The sequence below is a fragment of the Pelecanus crispus genome, chromosome 7, assembly GCF_030463565.1.
Source record: "Pelecanus crispus isolate bPelCri1 chromosome 7, bPelCri1.pri, whole genome shotgun sequence".
In the NCBI taxonomy this organism is placed as follows: Eukaryota; Metazoa; Chordata; class Aves; order Pelecaniformes; family Pelecanidae; genus Pelecanus; species Pelecanus crispus.
The window spans coordinates 18040378-18062427 of NC_134649.1; the positions used below are offsets into that span (position 1 = coordinate 18040378).

At 37.7% G+C, this 22050-nt stretch overlaps 1 protein-coding gene across 4 annotated transcripts in view; it reads left to right on the forward strand.

Moving 5' to 3' along the window:
* The window catches only part of TJP1 (tight junction protein 1), a 198704-nt gene that overhangs the window by 173535 nt on the left and 3119 nt on the right, over positions 1 to 22050 (forward strand). For 3 of the 4 annotated variants that reach the window (XM_075714663.1, XM_075714664.1, XM_075714666.1), the window contains 18 exons: positions 1117 to 1222; positions 2054 to 2204; positions 2747 to 2855; positions 3518 to 3737; positions 4180 to 4364; positions 4496 to 4591; positions 5029 to 5111; positions 6146 to 6356; positions 6902 to 7002; positions 8183 to 8539; positions 8958 to 9209; positions 10014 to 10913; positions 11258 to 11352; positions 11873 to 12091; positions 18177 to 18352; positions 19115 to 19556; positions 21008 to 21225; positions 21595 to 21738. In XM_075714663.1, coding sequence (XP_075570778.1) covers positions 1117 to 1222; positions 2054 to 2204; positions 2747 to 2855; positions 3518 to 3737; positions 4180 to 4364; positions 4496 to 4591; positions 5029 to 5111; positions 6146 to 6356; positions 6902 to 7002; positions 8183 to 8539; positions 8958 to 9209; positions 10014 to 10913; positions 11258 to 11352; positions 11873 to 12091; positions 18177 to 18352; positions 19115 to 19556; positions 21008 to 21225; positions 21595 to 21738 — 4065 coding nt within the window. The remainder of the gene's footprint in view (positions 1 to 1116; positions 1223 to 2053; positions 2205 to 2746; positions 2856 to 3517; positions 3738 to 4179; positions 4365 to 4495; positions 4592 to 5028; positions 5112 to 6145; positions 6357 to 6901; positions 7003 to 8182; positions 8540 to 8957; positions 9210 to 10013; positions 10914 to 11257; positions 11353 to 11872; positions 12092 to 18176; positions 18353 to 19114; positions 19557 to 21007; positions 21226 to 21594; positions 21739 to 22050) is intronic. The other variant, XM_075714665.1, reaches the window with a different exon arrangement.

Below are 22050 nucleotides of genomic sequence, written 5' to 3' on the forward strand. Positions count from 1 at the left end.
AGATAAAATTAACTTGCCATAATATATAGACTGAGATAAAAAGATGCAACAAAGGGTATAATCCTTTAACAGCCTCCCAGAAAGCTCTAGGGAAATGAGGATCTTTCAAAGGCTGTAATGAAAATGTGGTTAGAAAAGTAGTCGGCAGATTTTATGACAGTTTGCTGCTTAGAGTAAGGGCAAGATGACTGTCATGGTTGATTGTGTCAAAGGAGAGTGGAATGAGAGTATTTGTTCAGAGGGATCATCAGAGGCTTAGGCTAGGAAAGAGTCATTAAAGACTTAAAGGAAAATGCTGTGTTACTGTATGGTAAGGACAAAAGTCACATTAGTAAAGGCATTATTATCAAATTGTAGTCTGAAACTCCCCATTTCAAACTAGTGCATTCAGTGACTTGAAAGGAAGACAGCACAGTTGTTGGGAAGATCAGGGATATTAGACTAGTTCGAAGCCAGCCTAGTTTGAAGTCAACTTTTCTCAAGTGTGCAGAGATAAGCCTTAAATACGCATTCTTCTAACATGATGGACCATGTAGTAGAGAAGAGCCCCTATTAGTGTTCATTACTGAGGGAAGACTGCAGTGGCAGTTTCCTCCCAGTGACCCCAGAGAATCTATGCAGCAGAGCTGTAGTAGAGTGCTTATCTTTAAGAACCACCAACTGGACCAAAGGTAAGCATGGAGATCTGCTGACCTCAAGGCATGCAGTAGTAGTTTGAGTGTTTGTGGTATTTTTATTTCAAAAATTGAATTCTTGAGGGAAGAGAGCCAATGGAAAATAAACATGTCAGATAAATCAAGGTAAGAAACAGCGGGGTTGAAAGTGGTCTTACGAGCATGAAGCCGTCTAGTTCTTGTAGTTTTACAGTGTTCAGAGTACTTGATGAAGTACAAAGGAAGTTTTGCGATGTTTACTGAAGTAATAATCAGGCCAGTAATCATGCTGCTTTGAATGGCATGGTGAGAGCGTCTTCTGTTGTTGTAAGCTTCTAATATTTTGCTTTTAAGTGGGGTAGAGGAAGGCTACTGAAGAAGTCATTAAGCTCTTAAGTTAAGCTTTACTTTCTCATTGTGAAATGATCAAATGGACATTGGAAATCTTCTGATATTTTAATAGAACCAAAGCCAGTGTATGCACAAGGAGGTCAGCCAGATGTGGATTTACCAGTCAGTCCATCTGATGGCCCTTTACCCAATTCAACCCATGAAGATGGAATGCTTCGGTAATGTAACTCTGAACTCTATTCAAATCTGCCTGGTCCTTGAGCAAACCAAGCTTTTATCCAGGGTGATGAATAACCTGTATAAATGGTCTGATGTAAAGTCCAGTATGCTGTCCTGACACTTCTGTTCAGAAATATTAGGATGAAGACTTAGGTTTATTCCTGAGCCTTGTTAGCACTTAGATTGTGTAATAATACATCATTTTTAAGTCTATTAATTTTCTATGGAAATGATCAGTTACAGTGATCAAATGGTGAAAAGAATTTGTGGTGTTCATCTCTCCCTGGGCACCCCCACCCCTCCTGCCCCATCCCCATCTCCAGAGAGGAGAGATACTGTACCATATTCTTTCCCTTTCATAATCATTGGAGAGCAGTGAATAAAGGTCACTGCAGAAATGTTGCAAAGTTGTGATGCGGAAATGAGTCTACTTCAACTGGGAACTCCTTTATGGACATTAGTGTACATGAGAATAGATCTAGTTTGGTTTCGTGTCAAACTCAGCTTAATCTCTTTGGAACCAAAACAGATCTATATGTCAGCACAGCTCTTTAAAGGAAGGAACATTTTTGGAAGAGAGTGTCAAAGTGTCTCACTTAAATCACTGTATGAGTGTAAGACAAACAAACCCCACTAAACAAGTAAATATAGGTGGGTCTTTTGGAGTGCTGCTAATGAGTGTGTTGTAATACTGCAGTTAATGGTATGCATAGCATAATATTCTCTAATTGAAATGGTAGGCACATAAGTTCTTTGCATGTGTTCAGTCTCAAATTTACCAGGATTTTATGCTATTATAACTCTAAGTGGAATATTTTCTAAATCTCTAGGCCAAGCATGAAACTGGTAAAATTCAGAAAAGGAGATAGTGTGGGCTTGCGACTAGCAGGTGGCAATGATGTTGGCATATTTGTAGCTGGTGTTCTGGAAGACAGCCCTGCAGCAAAAGAAGGATTAGAGGAAGGGGACCAGATTCTCAGGGTATGTCAAAAGCAATAACAGTACAAAGGTTTTGTTGTACCAAAGTAGGTTTTCTTTCTGTAGTATTGAATATATTGCCTTTGTAGTTCATACAGGTTTTTTTCTGTATGTACTTACTGGATGACTTAATAGCAGCAAAATTGCCTGTGACTGTACTGTTGCTAGGAATGTTAGTTTTACATCTGATTTCTTAGACTAATTCAGTTGATAAAGTTGGTTAGTTTTTTTTAAACTGTTGTGCCATTAAATTGTCAGAGGGCTCTGTATGTTAGTGGTGTTTATAGGCACTCCATAATATTGAGCTAAAGAATATAAAATGAACTGCTACCTATTATTCTGGAAGCTATGCTTTTATGAAGAAATAAAGCGGGACTGTTTAGAGGTACAAGAGACATCTTGAGATACATGCACTCAGTGTGTTTGTATGAAACTGAATTAAAAAAAACAATCTTAACAATAAGTTGATTTAGATTTCCCATTGTATAGTTAAATCTGTTATAATGTCATATGCTAAATCAAACTGATTACTTCATTGATACCAGGTAAATAATGTAGACTTCACAAATATCATCAGAGAAGAAGCTGTCCTTTTTTTGCTTGATCTTCCTAAAGGCGAAGAAGTAACCATTTTGGCACAGAAGAAAAAAGATGGTAAATATTTGTATATCATGAGCAATGTAGTAAACTGCTTGGAACAGCATAAAAAGTATAGCGAATGATGACTAACTTCTGGCTTGCAGGAAATTGGCACCTTATGAAGACTACTAAGTTCTTTTGCCTTTGTGATAGGTTACTATGACAAGTGGGCTAGAGGCTGATATTGTAACAGTACGCCACCACCCCACCCCCAAACAAACCAACAAGCCCCCCAAAATTAAACAACCCCTAGAAAACCTGAACAAAAAACCCCACCAAAAATAACCCCTAGCATCTGACTAAAGTATTGGCATTAAACCTTAGGGAAGCAGGAGAGTCTGTTGTAGTTATGCTGTTGAAAATGAGTGATTACCATGTGTGTGCACACACAAACTTCCTTCCCAGTAAGATTCATTCCTTCCAGGGGAACTGAATTAAGCTTGCACCAGCACCAAATTTTTGACCATGAAAGTTGAATTTAATTTGGTAGAGTTTGCTGTTAATAGTTATGCTGCTTAAAATAGAGTAGTTCTGAGACATTAAGGCTTCTTGAAGGAATACTGTATATTTAAAACAAGGAGAATTAAGGTGAGGCACCGCTTTGAGTAATTCTTGTGAGCATTTGGACACCGCTTACGTAACACTTTATATTTTGGCATTTCTTTCCCTTTTTTCAGTTTATCGTCGCATCGTTGAGTCTGATGTAGGGGATTCTTTCTATATCAGAACTCATTTTGAGTATGAAAAGGAATCTCCTTATGGACTAAGTTTCAACAAAGGTGAAGTGTTCCGGGTTGTGGACACTCTGTACAATGGCAAACTGGGTTCATGGCTGGCAATTCGGATTGGCAAGAATCATAAGGAAGTCGAAAGAGGTATCATACCTAACAAAAACAGGTACGATCTTAAAATTCTTAAACTGCTGTTTTAAAACTAGAATTTCAAATTCTACATCTGTATAATGAATGATTGGACTTGTTTGCAGGACACTAGTTTATAGAACTGGTTCAATCAGAGGTGACTAAGTGTTAAAACTTTATATTTTTATATAAAACTATATACTGAAGTTAAATATCTGATCTATGGATTTGCTTTTGACTCTTGTACAGTCCACAAAAAAACCTTAAAACTTTCTTTTCAATACAAGAGACAAAGCTATATAAAGCTTTAGAAATGTGATATCAGACTCAGTAGTTCAATCTTGTACTTTCTAATACAGAAGCAACGAAAGCTTGATTCAGCAGGTGGTAGTGTTTTTTGGAAGTGTAAGCTTGCTAGTCAAGCATTACTTCAGAAGCTGACTTTGTTGATAACTGGTTGGGATTTGTCGTCATCTTAGAGCTGAGCAACTAGCTAGTGTACAGTACACGCTTCCAAAGACAGCAGGAGGAGATCGAGCGGATTTTTGGAGGTTCCGAGGCTTGCGTAGCTCAAAAAGAAATCTCCGAAAAAGCAGAGAAGATCTTTCTGCCCAACCTGTTCAGACAAAGTTTCCTGCCTATGAAAGAGTTGTTCTTCGGGAAGGTATGGCTTTATTCTTACTGTTGCAGGTTAACAGGTTTGTGTGGTTTGCTTTGTATTAGCCTATGTATTTAAGAGTATCTTGCATTTGTTTTAAGCAATCAATATATTTTGACTTTTTCCTTCAATTCTAGCTGGGTTTCTCAGACCTGTAACCATTTTTGGTCCGATAGCTGATGTTGCACGGGAGAAACTTGCTAGAGAAGAACCAGATATCTTTCAAATCGCAAGTAAGTGCGAGATCAGGTTTTTCTGCAGTTAGGAAACAGTCAACTTTCTTTTGCTAGATTATTTGTTGCTACATTATTACTTTAGCTGTTAACATGTTTAACAAGATGTTGACAATGTAGAGAAACAGGCTAAATGTAAGCTCTTCACTGGTTGCTGATAATTCTCTGCAGGTAAAGGTAATATTAGTTCTATTTATAGCCTTCTTAAATTTCATTTTAATTCAGTATCTTCTTATCCTATTTCTGAGTGCTTTTGTAAAGATGTAGTGATTTTTATGGCCAAATTGGTGGGTAGATTTTTGTGTATTGTTTTGAGGCAGTGTCTTCAATCTGAACTGACAATTTGAGCTATGAAATGGTTTGTTTTATCGTAGTAAGGGAATGTAGAATATGTTACAAACTTACAACAGATTTTTTTATTGTGTCCTCTTTACCAGAAAGTGAACCAAGAGATGCTGGTACTGACCAACGTAGTTCTGGCATTATTCGTCTTCACACTATAAAACAGATAATTGATAGAGTAAGTCTTTTATTGTCACTGTACTTGTAACAGAAGAAGAGGAAAACTGGTGTCATCAAGTAAAGTGTTGGGTGTTATAAAAGTAGAAGAATAACTAATGAGTGTGTTTGCTTTAAAAATATCTTTCTCATCTTTCTGTTGATTAATTAAAAAAAAAAACCCACCTCTTTCCTTCTCCATATTAATAACTGCAAACTGCAGCCTAGAAGTAATTCTAGGCTTTGTTCCAGGGAGTGTTGTCCTCTCTTCATTAAAGCTGTTTCCTCTTTCACGCAAAGCCATGGTGTGACATTACAGCTAGATATTGTTACTTTATTTATGGAGTTGTTAGTCTTTCCCCCCACAATTCACTAATTAATAACTTGATATCATTTTCCTGTGCAAGGACTAGGGGGAAGAGTCCTTGAATCTCACTTCTATAATAGCTGTAAACCTTCTGACATTAGTTCATGGTACAGGACTCTGCTCCTCACCTTTTTATTTCCTTACTTAAAAACAAACTGCAAGCCTTTCAGATGCCCAAGGGCGGGGGGAGGAATTCTAGCAGCAAAGGATACTGCATGCTGTGTGCTTGAGATAAATCTTGCACTGGATGAAAGCTGACCAAGTTCTTGCATTGAGTAATTTTTTTTTTTTATTTGGTGTGCGTGTGTGAAAGGAAAATAGAGGTCTATGATGAGACTAGGTCTTGTTTCAATCTTTCCTTTTTTCCTATTGGCAGAATACTAGTAAGAAACTGCTTATTTTTAGTTTAGTGCCTGCTTCCTTTGAGGAGTTTTTTTAAATAGGGAGTTAAATATTAAAGAGCTCATAGTTACACAGTCAGTCCTGCAGTTCCAAATGTATGTGCCTATGTAGCCTGGTAATGGAATTGGTTAGGCTTCTGTTCAAATAGGAAAAGAATTTAAGTCAATACTTTGAAACAATGAACTCTGTAAAGGTAATACAAAATAAATTTGTGGAGGATATTTAAAAAAAAAAATCTAGTATACAAGTAATTCACTTTCTTGCCTCTGACCTTTTTATCACAACAGGACAAACATGCTTTATTAGATGTCACTCCTAATGCAGTGGACCGTCTGAATTATGCTCAGTGGTATCCTATTGTGGTTTTCCTAAATCCTGATTCCAAGCAGGGTGTAAAGACTATGAGAATGAGGTTGTGCCCGGAATCACGAAAAAGTGCTAGAAAGCTGTATGAAAGAGCTCACAAGCTACGCAAGAATAATCACCATCTCTTTACAAGTAAGTAATTGGATATACTGGATCAGTGTTTCTGAGAGGGGAGGGGAAGGTGAGATGAGAGTAACTTCTTCCTCCAGACTTTTCTGCAAATGGACCAAGTCAAGCAGTTGTTGAATTGTTCAGGCTCCCCCATTCAATAACCGGTAGTTCATTGATGTGTGCATTGTTTGCACATGACTGCACAAATGCAAAGTGATTGGAAACATCAAAATTACATTTCTAATAGATCTGTTGGCTTTGTAGGATCATCAGCCAAAATCAAACATTTGATAAATAGGAAGATGATGTAGTTTTGTTTTGTTTTCAGTCTGGCTAAACTGAAGCCTCACTTTATTCTAAGCTACTGTTAACTCAGTATTTCCTATGGGATAAAATGTCTCAAACAACATCAGGCCTTAAGGTTGCTTTGAATACTAATATTTACATTACTATTTAAATCTCATAGTTTTAACGTAACAGTTTATATTGCTTTTATTACTGGTGGTACAGATCCTTCTCATAGTTCTGCAGAAATCATAAGTCAAACTAACCTGCTCTACTTCTAGCTACCATTAACTTGAATTCAATGAATGAAGGATGGTATGGAGCTCTGAAGGAAGCAATTCAGCAACAACAGAACCAACTAGTGTGGGTTTCAGAAGGAAAGGTAAGAAATAATATTTTGGGGGGAGAAATGACAGAATTGTATTTATGAGAGGTTTTTTTTTGTTCTTTCATTCTTACTGGTACTACAGATATGGACAGATACTTGTGGAATGAAGTTTGTTTTCCTTTTTTTCCTCATTTTAACCACCATTTGAAGATCTAAAGCCGTAATGCCTCGTGGCTGTGTGAACTGCTAAAATCTGATTTGTCACTGTATTAGTGCAGTTATTCTGTTAATGAGGGCTGTATAGTTGTCCTTGTGCATGTAGCAGTGTAGTAAGAGCAGTTGTCCATTGCCACTGTTAACTAGAGGGCATACTATTTCTTTGAAGACTTTGTGAGGACTGGATGCTTTTTCACGAAAACTTCTGGGTGTTCTGCTGCATTGGTGCAAGGGGCTGGGATTGCCTGGTGATGAATTAGTTTTTCGTTAATATAAAAGCAAGTGGCATATTTATGTTCTTTCTGGCCTGAGAACTGTGTTCTCTCGGTTGTGAGAACACAGATACAAAATCACAAGTTAGTATTCTGTGTTCCCCGCTAAAACTTCACTTGCCTTCTCAAGCTGCATGTTATACTACGCACATTAGATCCATCCTCTTGAAGAACTAATATCAAGTGAAATGCCAACTGCAAGTAAGCAAATAATGAATTGGCTATTGCTACGTGTTTCTTAATATTTGGATTGTCTTTTCTGTTCAGATTGAGCTCCTTTCACCTCCTTATATCTACCTTCAAGTTAATGATTCTAATATCATAATATCACTTTAAAGTGCAGCTTTGTATCTTTCCGAACACTTTGATTTCCATGGACACCATACACTGTCCCCTCCCTTAAGCTGACAGTCATCTGACCCCTTAGTAAAATGATTCAAAGCGCTAGATTGCAGAAAAGGCTTTTAGGTGTAAGGTTAACATCTTCAACAATCAAAACCTGTTTTCTCCTCCCCTGTGGTACTCAGAATTGCTGAATTCTCACACTGTTGCTATGCTGCTGGATTTGGAATATGACTAATTTCTTCAACTACCAGATTTTTGTTGTGGTTCAGAACAATAAATGCATTCCATTTGTTCAGTTCTTCATTATTAACAGAAAAAGTTCCTAGCTTTACATTGCAAGAAGGGGGGCATTCTTTAAAAGGTATTTAAATAAACATGTACTCTAATTTTGTTTGACACAGGCAGATGGTGCCACAAGTGATGACCTTGATTTACATGATGACCGTCTGTCTTACCTCTCAGCTCCTGGTAGTGAATATTCTATGTACAGCACAGACAGTAGACACACATCTGATTATGAAGACACAGATACAGAAGGGGGTGCTTATACTGATCAAGAACTGGATGAAACTCTGAATGATGAGGTTGGGACTCCTCCTGAGTCTGCTATTACACGTTCTTCTGAACCTGTTAGAGAGGATTCTTCTGGAATGCATCATGAAACTCAAACTTACCCTACTTATGCATCTCAAGCTCAGCCACAGCCAAATCTCAGAATAGATTCTTCAGGATTTAAAACAACTACTACTACTCAGCCGGTAAGAAAGTAGTTTTACACACTGACTGCTATACGTTTACTTCAGGGTGCAAGTTCTCTTGAACAAGAAATCTGTGTGTGTAGTCTGCTCACCTGAATTGTGAGTGCATACAAGAATCTGTCAACAGCAGCAATAATACGTTATAATGAATTGGAGACTCAGCTTGTCCTACCTGTTTTAGTGACTCATTGTGACAGGAGGGGGATTGAAGTACCATTCTACTTTGATTAAATGTTTTGCTTTTTTAATCTTCAACGTAACGAATTTCTGGAAGTGCTAGTGCATGATACTTTCAATACATTCCATTCTACATCTAGCTGTGTTGATCAGAGCGTCATTTAAATTATTTTAATATAAATCAAAAAGTCATACAGTGATTCAATAGCAGTATATTTTAAATATTTTAAACACTTCACAGAAAGCAGAAGCCTCACCTGCAGTCCCTTACCTTTCCCCGTCGCCTGAATCAAACCCTGCAACCTCATCAACCTCTGCAGTAAATGCTAATGTAAACCTAACTAATGTCAGACTGGAGGAGCCTACCGCTGCTCCTTACAACTCTTACCAACCACAAGCGGGCCCCTTAAGAACATCAAGTACTGAGGGAGCTCATATAGTCCTAAGAGATCAAGAGCCATCATCCTTATCGCCGCATATAGATCCAGCAAAGGTACCTGTGCCACATTGTTGCGCTGATTTCCTGCTATACATCAAGCTAGCACGTGATCTTTTTGTTTTGCTCCGATTTGGAGAATTCCTTCTAACTTTTTTTCCCCTATGAAATCATGCAGGTTACAAAAAAACAGTGCCTCTGAACTGCTAAGCGTCATGTAGTGTTTTGTGTGCATGGCTTCAAACTATATACTTTTCACTTCTCAAAAAGATGACATTTTTTAAAAAGGCTGCATTCTGTATTTTGATTTTACTTTACGTGTGACTTTTTTTAGCTTGTCAATGTTCTGCTGTTTATTAATGAGGCCTTGAGAAAAATCAGTTATTTCCCTAAAATGACACTAGATCTGGTATACTTTAAATTGTGCCAAATCCTTGATCATGAAGACGAATCCAGTTTGTTGGGTGACTTTATATACTTCCTCAGCAATGCTAGAACTAACTTAAATGTAGATCTATTTACTTCCATTCTTTCTACCCCCTGCAAAAAAGTGTGTGTGCTGCCCCCATCGCCACCCCCCCTGCCCTGGCCCCAACACCGACCCCAGAGATGAGACACTATTATCTTTGTATTTCCCTTTTAATATACTTAAGTGGTTTTGCTTAAAAATAGGACTGGAAGGGATCTCTTGAATCACCAAGTTCAGCTTTCTGTGATTACAAACCACTGCATCAAATTGTTCTGCTTTTAAACAAAATTAAAGCCAATATTTAAAACTTAAGTTTGTTCAAAACATTACATTTCAAGTGCAGCTGCAGTTACTCTTTATTTTAACTGAAAAGTATGTGTGTCTCTTAACAGGTATACCGAAAGGATCCATATATTAACGAAGAAGTGTCCAGACCAAGCTATGTCTTAAAACAGCCAGCAATTAATCACCCAGTACAGAGACAGGAAAGAGACCCAAATCTCATCTATGAATCCCAGGCTCAGTATGCAGAAAAACAACCAAGTAGGGACTATGAACAGTCAACATACAGGTATGATTCTGCAAACTATGTAGATCAATTTTCTCGTGGTTATGACCCTCGCCTACATTATGATGACCGTGTGCCTCCATATGAGGAGCACTGGGCATATTACGATGAAAAACAGCCCTACAACCAAGCAAGAACAGCTTATGAAAACCAGCCTCCTAGGGATCTTGATTCCAGACAAAATATAGAAGAGAGCACAGAACGCAGCTATTATCCAGCACAACCTCGTTTTGAGGAACCCCCTCCAATGAGCTATGATGGCAGACCTCGCTATGAGCATGCACCCAAAAACTTCAGCTTATCACAAGTGCGATATGAAGATCAACATACTGTTGGATATGACACACATAGTAGATACAAACAAGAAGCTCAGCCATACCAGTCAGCCATATCTCGATCTCCTGAACTGAAGCAGTACTTTGAGCCACATATAAGGGGCTATGAACAAGGTCCTCCTCAAGCTTATAATGCTAAAGCTGGACAATATGAGCCTTCTCATAGCTCTTCAGGTGTTTCTCTTCCTCCTCCTCCTTCATCACAAACCAAACCAGAAGTTTTGCCTTCTAACAGTAAACCACTGCCTACACCACCATCTCTAGCAGAGGAGGAAGAAGATCCAGCCATGAAACCGCAGTCTGTGCGAAGTAGGGTTAAGATATTTGAAAGACGAAGATCACCATCTTTGGAAAAAATGAAGGACCCAAGTGATACATCAGCTGTCAAGGTAAGTTGCTTAAGTTTTTTTTAATTCCTACTTTTTGCTATTGAGACTACATTGCAAGAAGTAAAATACTGTCTTGGAAAGAAAGCTTTACTGCTTGTGGAGTAGCCTCTTAGCAACCGATCTGCAGTATGTTTTAAAAGCAGAAGCTGAAAGCTTCTGTGAAAACACTCAAGGGGATCTTGGCATGCTGAAAACTCCTTCAATTCATCTTGCACTAGTATTTAATTCTGGTTTATCCTTTTCAGGGCAGGAGGGGGGGGGGAGTCTTAGTTTTCTTACTCATAAACTGCTGTATCTTTCTAAATGTTAGCATCTAGGAGAATACGTTGTGCTTTTCTTTACAGCCTCCAGAACTAGCGCCTAAGCCTGCACTCGCAACTGTGAGTGGTCCAAAACCAACTTCTCAAAGCCAGTATGAACACGACAAAACAACTTACAGGTAGATGCACAGCTGATTAATTAAATTTAGTTTTCATTATGAGGTTAGAATATTCAGAAAACACATCTTAGTGGTTCAAATTGGAAACTGCAGAGTGGACAGTCGGAGTGTGTCGATATGATTTGTGTGTCAATAGTAAGGCAGGGCATAAAGTCAGTTCTCATGGGCATGATTTCTGGGAAGTGGGGGAAGGACACAATATCGGGTTTTTTCAGCATTTTTGAGGAAGAAACCCAGCCGATACCTCTATCTTACTTTTTTATATGTTTAATTGAGATAATTAGGGAAGTAAAACAAAAGGGAAAGGTAAGGTAGAAGGAAAATAAGGATTTTCTTTCTTTATGCTATGTCACAGCTATCGAATTTCCATGCAATATAGGTTAAAAAGGCAAGGTGTGCAATTATTAGTTACATTTCAGTTCTTTATTACTAGCTAGGTTATAAAATAGAATTTTGATTCAGGTACTTATGCTTGTTCAACTGTGCAAGGCAACTTTATATTATTATTATTATTGGCTAGGGCCCCAGAACCACAGAGACCTCAAGTGAAGCCACCTGAAGATATTGTGCGTTCAAATCATTATGATCCTGAAGAAGATGAAGAGTATTATCGAAAGCAGCTCTCGTACTTTGATCGCAGGAGTTTTGAAAATAAGCCATCTGCGCAGGTTACTGCCAGCCATCATTCTGAGCCCACTAAACATTCGCAGAATCAGCTGAATTTCACCAATTATTCTAAGTAAGTTTGGGAGATTTCTTTTTTTAATTTGAAAAAGGGGGGAGGCATATAGGACTAAAACAGAAATTCTATCTCTGTCAATGGAATTCCAGGGGTTCGTGGTATCTAATAGAAATTATTTTGTATTCATGAAGTTAGTTCTCTCTTTAGATATAGCTTCAGTTTGAAAACACATAACTTCATAACTTTTTATTTTGGTAAATTAAATGAATCATTTTTGTAGGTTTCAGGACCTTCAACATGTGACTTCTTTTGCTTCGCACTTACTAACAGAATGTAACAAAGTATTTCCTTAGTCTAACTAACACTGAGTGCTTAAACGTCTTTGAGTGCTTAAACGTCTTTGAAAGCAAAGGTTTTGGTTTATTCCAGTTCTGCATGCATTTATTCTGCAGACAGGCTTGTACACATTAGCCATGTTTGACATTAGGAAACTGAGCCTTTAGGGGATATTGCTGAGGCCAGAATTTAATCTGTTGATGGAAACATCTGTTTCCTGTATTGTTCTGCTTCCTTGATTTGGAACATTTTGATACAGAAATTGTGTGAAAGCTCATACACAGATTTAGCTCAGGTACAGAACTGGCGATCTTGGAGGATACTTATGCAAACTTTGTGAATACTTTCCACAGTTACCTAAATTTCAAAAACTTGTTTTGATTCAAACTATAACAATGTGTTACTGTGAGAAGCTATCTTGGCTTGCTGCATGCAGGCTGAAAATTGGTGGGCATTTCTGAAGGCTTTGGTTGCATTCCTGCTTGAAATCTAGAAATCTGCTCGGGTCGAGCTGAAAATCTGGCAACTCATGAGATCCTTAAAGTGAAGTAATAAACTAGCTTGCTGAAGTTTTATAGTGTTAAGCGTATGTGCAAGCTGTCTTTCATGTACTTGATATGCTGTGTTCTAGTGCTTGCCTTAAAACATTTGAGCTCTTGGGAATCCTGTTCTTATTTGTATAATACTGTCTGTCATCTCCCAATATCTTCCTCTGAACTGAGAATACTGGAATCTTTTTAAAAGCTTGATAGGTTTTAAAGGATTCACTTTTTTCCCTAATCAAGAAGTGTACATATGGTAATGTTGTGGTTTAGCCCCAGTTGGCAACCAAGCACCACACAGCCACTTGCTCACCCTCCCCACAGTCAGTGGGATGGGGGAGAGAATTGGAAGGGCAAAAGTAAGAAAACTCATGGGTTGAGATAAGAACAGTTTAAGAATTGAAATAAAATAATAATATAATAGTAATAAAAATGGTAATGAAAAGGAAAACAAGTGTTGCAGCCACTCACCACCTGCCAACCAATGCCCAGCCGGTCCCCGAGCGGCGATCGCTGCCCCTTGGCCAACTCCCCGCAGCTTATATACTGAGCATGACATCAAGTAGCTAGCGATAGCACAAGAGGAAATGGGCTCAAGCTGCACCAGGGGAGGTTTAGATTGGATATTAGGAAAAATTTCTTCACGGAAAGGGTAGTCAAGCATTGGAACAGGCTGCCCAGAGAGGTGGAGGAGTCACCATCCCTGGAAGCGTTCAAAAAACGAGTAGATGTGGCACTTTGGGACATGGTTTAGTCTAGTCTACCCTTAATTGGTTTAGTGTGGACTTGGTAATGTTAGGTTAATGGTTGGAGTGGATGATCTTAAAGGTCTTTTCCAACCTAAACGATTCTATGATTCTGTTCTATGATTCTATATGGTATGGAATAGCCCTTTGGTCAGTTTGGATCAGCTGTTCTGGCTGTGCTCCCTCCCAGTTTCTTGTGCACCTGGCAGAGCATGGGAAGCTGAAAAGTTCTTGAGTAGCATAAGCAGTACTTAACACACTGATGGTTTAGTTGTTGCTATCAGCATTATTCTCATACTAAATCCAAAACACAGCACTATGCCAGCTACTAAGAAGAAAATTAACTCTATCCCAGCTGAAACCAGGACAGGTAACTATTTCTTATTTTACTTTTTTGTATGCTAAGGAAGAAATGCATATAGTAATCTGCAACCAGTTCTGATTCTTAGTCAAGGATGTTCTTTAGCCTTTCTTTTCGCTTGCCCTGTGTCTTCTGATGGAAACGTGGGAGCATATCTGTCCTGCTCTCTGGGCATCATAGGAAGACGCCTAAAAAAATTAAGTCTTGGCTGGCCTCATAGTGCATTTCAGTAGCTTTCAGAATTATGTTTCCACATACAAAAACCAATGTTACCCATAGATTGTCCCTTTTGATCCATAGGTATGGACTGTGTTGCCATCATAAATGCAAGTAATGCTTTGGGAGAAATGTAGTAGGCTTTCATCAAGTAATTGTGAAGATTGTAAGATTCTTCAGATGGAGAGCGTTGTAAGCTTTCGTTGTACATTTGTTACCCTCTGCAGTGTTGTCACACAAGCTGAAAAACATGAGAAATACACACCACTATTGAATTTTTGCTGCAGAACAGCTAATAGTTGAGAGAGATTGTTCCATACTTCTACCGGCTGCTTCTGTCTGCCATGGCATTTCTATTCTTTGGCTGCTCAGTTCTGTTTTTGTTTTGATTGTAAGTTAGCATATAACTTGAGGACTTGTACTTATGGGAAGGTGACATCTTTCTGCCACAGAGGAATGAGAATACTGTTTGAAGGCTGATAGTTTCATATGTCAGGGGACAAAAATGTGTTGTGTTTTTTCTTTATGAAAGAATGTAACCCTTAACAGGAAGGGACAGACATGGGAAAGAAAATTTACCCAGGGTAGTCCAGTGCAAATAGACAAAGACTAAAATATCAGTGGAAGTAAGTGGAAAGAGATAAACAAGAACACTACTCAATTGGACAGTACTGCCTCCAGAACCATACTGCAATGTCCTTGCATGGAAACACAAAACAATTGCTGTCTTGAGAAAGCATTCATATTTAGGACTCTCCTTTTGCCAACTTCCAGTTTGTACCTTGTTACTTGCTTGTTATTAATTTTTTTTTTCCCAGTGAATTTATATGATAATTGCTATTCTGTGAGCAAATTCTCCTAAAGATAAACAGGACTAAATTTGGATGATACAGGAACTGTTGATTATGCAAGCTCTTGCTCCTGCATAATCCATATAATGTATTCTGGGTGCAGAGGACAGATTTTACTTATTCATGAGCAATAGCTACAACTTCTTCAGTTTTAAATATTAATGTTAAACATTAAGTTATGTAAAGTTCTCTGCCACTGAGTAAGTACTGTGAAAGTATATGTATTTTTCCCATTACGCGTGTACGAATTTGTTTACTCTTTTAATTTTGGGGGGTTTTATTTCCATCATTTAGGAAATTTATGCCATAACTAAAGCTGCTTTGTATGGGTAATGCCATATCTGCATCTTACAGTTGTCAGTAACTGTAGAGTAAGGGATAGTTTCTCTTGATGTGAGAAAGTAGTAGAACTTGTAAATGGACGTGTTTCAGTGGATCTAGTTGGAGCAATTTATGAGTACTACCCCTGTGGCTGAGAGTAGTGGGTTTGTTCCTGCTTGGTTCAATGTAGTTACCTGCATTAGCTTGGTGTGCTGCAGAATGAGGTAGCTTATCTGAATTTTGTATTGAGTAGGGTTAAGAGTAGTCACATGATTAGTTACAGCCTCATCTGAGGAGGCAGGAAGGAACAGTGTCCTATGTTAACTTCTTAAACTACTCTAGCTGAGCTCTTATGTCTGGTAAGTGTTGGAGCTTTTTGAATGGGAACTGAAGATCAGCAATGCATCTGAGTTTTCTATTGTACACCAAGGCAACCTGTTGCCCACCGGTTCATTCTAGTGGTTCGTTTCTGCTTCATTTCAAATTAAAGTAGCAGTTTTGTAACAAAAATGAAGTGGGAAACAGCTTGGAAAGTAGCATATCAGTAATTAGAGGAATTTCTTTTATGTCCTCACAAGTTGTAAGCAAGCATTTTGTTGTGGACCACTTTCACTGCATACAGGTTCTGAACAATGCGGTCGAGATTGTGGCTGACCCTTGGTCAAGAGCCTGTGACAGAAGAATGTGCTTCATATTAAGCACAACTTTGTGCTGGTTGTGTTTGTGTTGTCATAGCTCTCTTCTGCTCCCTCCATTAAAATGTACTACCCTTCCCCATTTTTCAATTCTCCAGAAAGCTGGCAGTTGGTTCTGATTGGGTGTGGAGCGTGTTGGGTTTTTGCTGTGGGCTTTTGCAGTGCTGCCCTGCCTTGCTTCATATCGCCTCTGGGAAGCAGTGATTTCAGGTGGGCAGTTTTCTGAGAAAGCAGCTACTACCCACCTGGAATAAAGACAACAGTGAGTGAGCATGCAGCAATAACTTCTGTTGCTGCATGAATGGCTATATATAAAATCAGTGGGAACGGAAGCTTATACAGCAGATCTAAAATTATCTTTTTTGCAACACTGTTTTTAGAGATACATAGATACAGATGCTGTTTAGCTCACTTGAGTGTCAGTCATCAAGCAGACTTTCAAAAGTTGATCAGCCCTTTTCTTAGTTTCATAACATACTCCTCTGAAGCAGTAAGACTGTTGGTGTTACATTTTTATGAGCATACAGAAAGTGAAGGGATGAGGGAAAGCTGTCCTAATGTAAAATGTATTTTCTTGCACCGTATAAGCAAGATAAGTGTTAAAAATCAAGGGAGAGTCATCAGTTTACTTACGGTTTTCTGTCTCTCCTAGTATCCATAAACAGTTGTTCCAAGATATCCATTTAGGAATTGTTGAACACAATCAGAAGTGTTTTATGGTGTGGGCTCTGCTATTGGATGAGCTGATAGTGCTATAGAAACATTTGCTATGAATGTACCCTCAGTACATGATCTGCACTACAAAACCATCATTATTCCATGTACGTTAAGACTGAAGAAATTAATGCAAATTGGACCATCAGTAAGAGATTTAGATTTATATTTTGTTCACTTTTTTCAATATATTAGTAACTTTGTACAGATTGTAACAAATGGCTTAGTGTAATCTCATTCTTACTTTCCGTGTGTGTCAATTTGAGATCTTGACCACCTAATTCACTGACAAAATCTTATAGTAAATATAGTAGGTGATCATTGTACTTACGCATATAGTAAAGGTCTTACCAGAAATATCACTGTTAAAAGTAATGTCTCTTTGTTTCAACAACCTTGTCATATGAGAACTACTAGGACTTAACATAAAAAGTATGAAGAAATAATATGCTCAAGATAGAATGACTATTTTCTTTCATTCTTCTATTGCTGTTTGCTTTGCCATCACCTAGATTTCTTGGCTCTTACACTAGCTATGACTACTTGAAAAGGAACATCAAGTGGTAAGACTGCTGTTGATGTGAGGATGTTTTCAGGTGTCCTCTCACTGTTAACATTTCATCACAGGCATTATGTGCACTTAGAATTTGTGCGTTTAAAATTTTGAAAGTAAGTGCGATATATTGTAGTCCAAAATTACAGATATTTGTGAAATCAATCATTTACTGAAATAAACTTTTGGAGAAATATTTCTAGTATAAGAAAAATGTTTTGGAAAATAAGATTTTAAAGTTATCTATGCTATGCACATAAAGCTAGTGAAGCTTAAGCTGATTACAGTTCTAATTAAGATGGCATTGTTCAAATACTAGGTGTATTTAGAAAAGTTGTACTAGAATGCATTGTCCTATTGGCTAATTATGCTTGTCAAAAACAACCTGCCCACCCCCCCAAAAAACTGGGTTTATATTTTTATGTTGAAGACCTGCTAAATTAGAGAACACTTTTTCATTGAAATTACCAGAAATTAAATTGAAAAATGAAGATCTTGTAGGCAATCATGCAAATACACCTGAAATGTCATCTGCCTTTTGTTTGCCATGGTTTGTGTTACTAATCTTCTTCTAAAGATTCAATGTTGTCTTAATCTCTTGTGCTTATCAATAAATGTTTTTATACTTGAGACAGGGTATTAAAGAAAATTGTGTTTTAATGTTTATAGGAAGAGATTGAAATCAGGTGATCATAGAAGAAAAAAATAGCAGTGAATGCAGGAGCTCAGAGCCCTGAGGAAACCAAACAGTCAAATGTATTTGTTTTTTTGTTTTGTTTGGTTTTTTTTTTAACTTTATTTCAACAGGGGGAAACCAGCTGATACTGAATCAATGGATAGGCCTATTGGTGAAAAACGCTATGAGCCAATCCCTCAAGTTACAACTCCTCCTCCTGCTCCTTCAGTCCAGTATACACAGCCTCAGTCGATTAATAGTCCTGTCCTGTCTCTCCCAGCACATCACAAGCCTGTGCTTTCTGAAGGTGAGCGGTTGGAAAGCTAACCCATCTCGTGGTAACAACTGTCTCTTGCCAGGTGCTTGTATGGTTGCTTCAGCATGTCTGCACTGGTAACTATGTTGTTCTCTCACTGAAACTTGGAATAATTATTAGTGAAAACAGCTTTTTACTGTAGTGAGATTGAGTTTTGTGAAATGTTTTGGTGATCTGGTCTGAAACCATAACTTCCAGGTGTCAGTAGTCACTATAAGTGTCTCTTCTATATTTAGTTGTCTCAGCAAAGATGAAGTAAAGTTTCCAGTACTTAAAAAATGTATCTCTCTGTGCCTTGGACCAGAATTCTTTAAGCATGAGTAATAGTTGTAGGCTTCTAAAAACAGAAGAAAAAGTTGTTTTCACTTTCACATTGAGAGGATTGCCCAGTCCAACTGAATTTTCCAGTTTGTGCAAGTGCATGATAGCATTTAAATGCTGTTTTTCTTTTTCTTTTTCTTTTTTTTTTTTTTTTTTTGGTCATGGTATAAATTGGTATGACCTTTCAATAAAAAGGTTAGACCTTTGTATCAAATTTTATCTCTTTAATGAAACAACAGATAACTTGCCTGAACATACAAAATGTAATAGGAGGACGGATGATCTAAGAGAGCTAAGCTGAACCTATATATATATATATATTTTATATAGTAGATTAAGAATTGACTAAAATGTATTCTTATGCTGTAGTGTATGTGACTAGAAACTTCTGACAGTTACTGACGAGTTCTGGTACTCTTATTTGCATTGCAGTTAACTCTGTGTCTGACCCTCCTCCACCTCAGAATAAGCCAGCAATTTTCAGATCCTCTAGGGAGGACACTGTGCAGTCCACTTTTTATCCTCAGAAAAGCTTCCCTGACAAAGGCCCTGTTAATGGAACTGAACAGATTCAGAAAACAGTCACTCCTTCTTACAACCGCTTTACAACAAAACCTTACACTAGTGCTGCAAGGCCCTTTGAGCGCAAGTTTGAAAGTCCTAAATTCAACCATAATCTCTTGCCAAATGAAGCTCAACATAAACCAGAGTTGCCATCAAAATCTCCAAATTCTCCTCAACCAATTTTGAAAGCACACAGCTCATCGCAACCTCCCGAGTTTGATAGTGGAGTGGATACCTTTGCTGTACAGGTTGAAAAGCCTAAATATCAACCAAATAATGTTAATGCTGTGCCTAAAGCCATTCCTGTAAGGTAAGCTGCTGCTTTTTTCTTTCTGTTAGTACATCTATAGGAGCTAATCGGTGAAACCTGTAAAAAATACAGGGGTTTTTTGCTGTGCTTCCAATTTCTGTTGATGTTATAGTTGAAAGATTTATACTATGATTCTACAATTCTGCCAAAGGTTATTGAAGAACATTGGGATATATACTTAGTATGTCCTATGTCCCTGTATCATCTTGCATCCTGTTATTAAAGTGGCATGGCTTTTATTTCCCATTTCTCATACTATAATTATAAATCTTCTGGTAGATAGTAATCATTTTTCTTCTCAATTTGTTTCTAGAAGATGGAATTAATTTCTAAGGATAGCTGTTGCACCAAATTGGGTTCCTTCTGTGTGCCTAGAGAGAGACCTCATGGTACGCGTGCATAAGGGATATTTTAAAAATACTTGTAAAAAGAGAAAGTCACATTAGCAGTTTCATATTGGTTCTCTTTACTACGAGACAAACTGACAACTGCTTAAAAGCAGCTTGTGCTTGCTTAATAGGCTTTAACTATAAGAACTATGTCAAGAGCAACAAATAGTATTACAATCTTAAGCTATTTGCTGACTTGTTAAATTCTTTTCACTAGTATTTGCGGAAGTGTTTTATTATGTGATTTCAAAATAATAATGCATGAACCAGACTTGAAATCTTGCTTGATCTTCCAGTAACTCAGAAATGTAACAGAAGAATGAATCCTATTTGTTCTTAAGCACCTGAGAAATGTTCTGATGCTATATAGTTTTGTAGACTACTAGAAATTTTGAAATTACTGGCTCTTTGAGTGAAATTCTTTAGAAATTTATTTGAAATCTACTCAAACTAACCACTTGATAATGTTATATGTTTCTCTTTAGTTATATCCTGGCAACCTGGAAAAAATTGTGTGGGGTTTTGTTGCCTTGGGTTTTTGGGGGGCTTTGTTTTCAATGTGTATCTGAATAGAAGGGTTCAGCATGGCTTGAATAAGAATTATTACTCCTTATGGTATTAAAGTCATAATGGAGTTTGGGGAGGAAAAAGAAACTTTCAGATGTTAATTACATTTAGTTTTACTACGCTGAAGCGTGTAGCTGCGGCAGGCTCTTTCTGTATAATCCCAGAAACGGGCATTTGAAAACACAAGATTCAAGTGGTCCAAATTCTTGCTTTAACTACTTTCTGAACATTTTCAGAGCTTGTGGGCTTCCGTGGTTTGGTTGGTTTTGGGAGGGATTTTTTTGGTGTGAAAATGTTCTCTTCTCATGACAGAACTTGAACTCTTTCATCTTAGTTGCCCGGCACAATTGTGCGTGGGACACATTAAATGTTTTCCTAAAAACAGTGCTAGCCTACACTAGCCTGTGCTCTGCTAAGATTTTAGAGGAAAGTATGCTACTGACTTTCAGAAAGAAAATACTGATAAAACTGCTAGGCTTTCTGTCTTGTATTCAGCCCTTCAGCACTTGATGATGAAGAGGAAGAAGATGGACACACTGTTGTAGCCACAGCAAGAGGTGTATTTAACAGCAATGGTGGGGTATTGAGCTCCATAGAGACTGGAGTTAGTATTATTATACCACAAGGAGCCATCCCAGAGGGAATAGAGCAAGAAATATATTTCAAAGTCTGCAGAGACAACAGTATACTTCCACCTTTGGACAAAGAGAAAGGTAAGAGCTGGCACTGTACAGTGTTTTGTTACTTAATACAATTGTTTTCTCAACAGCAAAATAGAATATGAAAATACCTTAATATGCTTCGATATATAACAAAAAAAAAATCCCAATATGATTTAATCATCAGACTTGTTTACCCTTTTTCCTTTTGAGATGGGTATGTTCCATTGAAAAATCACTTCAGTGCTCTCAAAGGGACTGTGAGAAACAATCTTGCTAAGTGCTATTCTTTATTGACAGCTCAAAATTTTCATATTTTTCTTTAAAATGAAGTTGCTAAGTAGCTCTGCAATGTGATTATATAATACTTCAAACGTATTTCAAGAAGAATCAGTAACAGGTTTTTCTTTCTCTTAACTATAGGTGAAACACTTCTTAGCCCCTTGGTAATGTGTGGGCCTCATGGACTAAAATTCCTGAAGCCAGTGGAGCTGCGCCTGCCACATTGTGCGTCTATGACCCCTGATGGTTGGTCTTTTGCTCTAAAATCCTCCGACTCCTCGTCGGGTATGCTGTCCTCCCTCTGTCCTTTTGGGGCTTTTGGGTGCTATCGTATAATTTAAGTTAATTTGGCTAAAGGTGATGCTGTGTAATATTAAGAACTCAATCATTGTATTTGTGTCGAATTCTCCCATTTCACTTTCATTACAAATGTCTTTTCTTACATTTACTCATGGTGCAAATTCATAGCTAAAACCATGATAGCAGAAAAAGAGTAATATCTCTAGTCTATTAAATATTATCGTATTTTTCTATTCTGTCTTCTTTCTTGAGGACTGCTACAGCTGAATACACTTGAAATGATAGTCGCACTAAAAT